Genomic DNA, 3,076 nt, shown 5'->3' with positions numbered 1-3,076 from the left:
AAATATATATAATTATCTATATTCCGTATTGTCGCACATTAGCAATTATAAATTATTCCGTAAAGGTTGTATCACCTCTTGAGGTGTGGTAGTGCAAGCCTGTGATTGGCTCCCCTTGCTATGACGTATGTTCCCTCGTCAGGACATGACGCGGGATATAAAAAGAAAGGACCACATGCATTGAGGGACTTTTTGTTCTCCTGGGTTCGTGTCCGGTTGGTGAGGAGGAATCTCGTGAGAGTGCGAAGGTGAAGAATAAAGAACGAACCACGTGGAAAGAAGACAATTGCGTACCAAGAGAGAGACATCCAGAGGGTATCAACTATCAGCCTTCATGTAAGAATATTCCGAATATTGTGTTAACAAAAACGAATTTTAATTGTCGTGTTGGGCAATTTATGTTAGATCTCAACAATTCCAAATTGTCGCATCAGGCAGTTCATGCTAAAATCGCTCCGTTCTGTTCTTCTTGTCAGACTGAAAGGGCTACGAAAGCCCCATCGAGAATTCAATTGTAAGTGAACCTCAGATGTACATCCTTGTCTAATTAAATCTGTTTAGTGTCTTGTTAATTCGTGCTGTTTTTTTTTTTTCCTTACCCCCTTCGTTAACTTATTTCGGTATGCTACGGTACTACAATAGCAATTACAAAAATATTTTAAATTTAAAAACATCTAGGTTTTACGTTAATATTAAAATAATTTGTATAAATATTAACAAAACTTATTTTATTTCACAATGATATTTAAATTAAACATTTTTCTATAGCACTATATTATTACTCAGGTATAAAAATTGAAGGCTATGAGAGTATACAGTATTTGTATATATATGAGAGTAGAGCTATTAATAATTATATATTCTTACTTTTGCATTGGTAATGACATAATATCTTCATCAGTGAACAATCTTTCTAGAAAATCTTGTACCTCATTCAAAGAGCCTGGTCCACCCATGTTTAATAACAAAATGCCTGTCTTTGGAGATTTACTAACTCTAAAAAATTTTAAGTTATTAAAAATAAATAACTGTTTACTCAATTTTATTAATTAAATATTTAATTATTAATGTATAGAGAAAAATTACATCTCTCCTTTCTCATTTTGCAATTTAGACTTCACATCAGAAGATGAATCAGTTGAAAAGTGAACAAGTGCTGAAAATTGCCATTTTCTTGAGTTACTTTGAAATGCTTTGAAAAAATAAAACCAAAGTATAAATTTTCAGCATAAATTTTTTAAATATTAAAATGTATAATGTAATACTTAAAATTTCAATAGGGAAAATATTTAAGACTAAATTACAACAAAAAAATATTTGCACAGTGACAAACAAAACAAAATCACATACATTATACACATAGCCGTACCAAACACCCAAAACATACAAAATACATTGAAAAATTAGTAAATAGTAATAACTTGCCCATAAAATATTGTGTTTATAGAAAATGGACAATAGTCCTTTCTTGCACATGCATCATACTACATACATTACACAAGTCTCAAAACATTAAGGACACAATAGAACCTACATCACTATAAAAAAAGGCTGCCATTCTAAACGTGTCATATAGTCAGGGAATTCTTAAACACATATATATACACAAACAGCATGTAAACAAAACATTTGTTTTCTGTAGTTATGCTTTGACTTTGGTCTGACAGTACTAGACACTGGTATATATGCCATCTAGGATACATTCTAACAACACTATATAATAATAATGCTGGGTAGTAATAAAAGTCAGAAAAAAAACATTAGAAAGTTTGTCAAAAAAGCCATGAATCAACAGAAAATTGAGCTGATAGTTAGAGCAGCAGTAGTATGCATAGTCAATACTAGAAGAAAAATTTTTCAAAGTGACTCACTATCACATTTATTGTTTATTTCAAGTCTGTATACACACACAATTCTGTTTTTACATGCATTTTTTTTTTTTTACATAATTTTGACTTAACATGGCTTGAAAAACAATTCAATTCTCTTTTTACATACAATCATCCATTTATCTGATTTTTGATTAAGACCAAATGATCTGCCAGATTATATTGGGCTATAATATGTGTACAGTAATACCCCGAACTTACATGATAAGTGGGACCGAGCGATAACCGCGTAAGTCAGGGTATAATTTCACAATTTGTGTAAAATCGAAGTCGGGTGTATGTAAGCTAATAAANGTTTATGGCAAAAAACTGTGTAGTCTAGAGAATTATGGCATTGCATGCTTCAATTGTTAAATTGTTAAAGAAAATATTTCAATTTCCAGTTAATATATCAGAAAAAGGACAATTGTAATTTACTTATTGGCAAAAAAGAAAAATTGCATTTTTCTCTAATTAGAATTTTTCTAAATGTTTTATTGAAGAATTGAATTCTAAATGCAATGTTTTCTGCTGCAAAACAATATTGTGGCAATAGTGGTACTATAAGTGGCTGTATTTTAAAGTTGAATTTATGTGAAGCCATAACGTTTGAAGTGCAAGTCGTGTGACTTTTTGCATCTAAAATGTTACAGCTTATATTTACATCATTTTGATATTCCAGAGAATTTGTAATCTAGAGTATTTTTTTCTATTTTATTGATGTTGTCGAAACCATGTTGCATTTGCTTATTGTGTACAGGCACAATGAAGTGACATTTTTTTCAACACTGGGCTAGTTGAATCTTTTATTTAGTTAGAACGTTTTTTCCATACATCAACGTTTCGGGCATCAGCCCCTCTTCAGCTAACTAAATATATATAAAAATATTTAACAGGACACAAATAAAAACCAAAAAACTCACATAAATTCTTTGTAAACCATACCTCATTTCAGCATGGACACTGCACATACAGTAGAAATCAGACTACACTTAGGTTTTTTTAACATTTTCAATATCAATTTTTTATCACAATTTTAACTATACAGGTTAAAAACAAAACCTTTTCTACATTTTATCACATAAACAAGATAAACTCTGCAGATTTTAAAAAACTAAAACTTACAAATTTCAAAAGTCTTTTTTTGCCACCTCGTCGACTGATCCGACAATTTGCATATAGCACTATGTGCCGTAAGTTATACTAGT

The 3,076-nt window shown here is 30.5% G+C and overlaps 1 protein-coding gene across 1 annotated transcript in view; it reads right to left on the bottom strand.

The window, feature by feature from the left end:
• Positions 1 to 867: 867 nt before the first annotated feature.
• Positions 868 to 3,076, bottom strand: part of LOC111636815 (ferrochelatase, mitochondrial-like) — a gene marked incomplete at its 3' end in the record, with an annotated part of 27,109 nt that continues 24,900 nt past the window's right edge. The window contains exons 2-3 of the mRNA XM_023382153.1: positions 1,087 to 1,192; positions 868 to 996 (exon numbers count right to left, since the gene is read on the bottom strand). Of these exons, the coding sequence (XP_023237921.1) occupies positions 868 to 996; positions 1,087 to 1,192 (235 nt within the window). The remainder of the gene's footprint in view (positions 997 to 1,086; positions 1,193 to 3,076) is intronic.

This window comes from Centruroides sculpturatus, unplaced genomic scaffold, assembly GCF_000671375.1.
Source record: "Centruroides sculpturatus isolate CEXI.00-Female unplaced genomic scaffold, Cexi_2.0 scaffold1092, whole genome shotgun sequence".
In the NCBI taxonomy this organism is placed as follows: domain Eukaryota; kingdom Metazoa; phylum Arthropoda; class Arachnida; order Scorpiones; family Buthidae; genus Centruroides; species Centruroides sculpturatus.
This window is presented reverse-complemented; position numbering and strand designations above follow the sequence as displayed.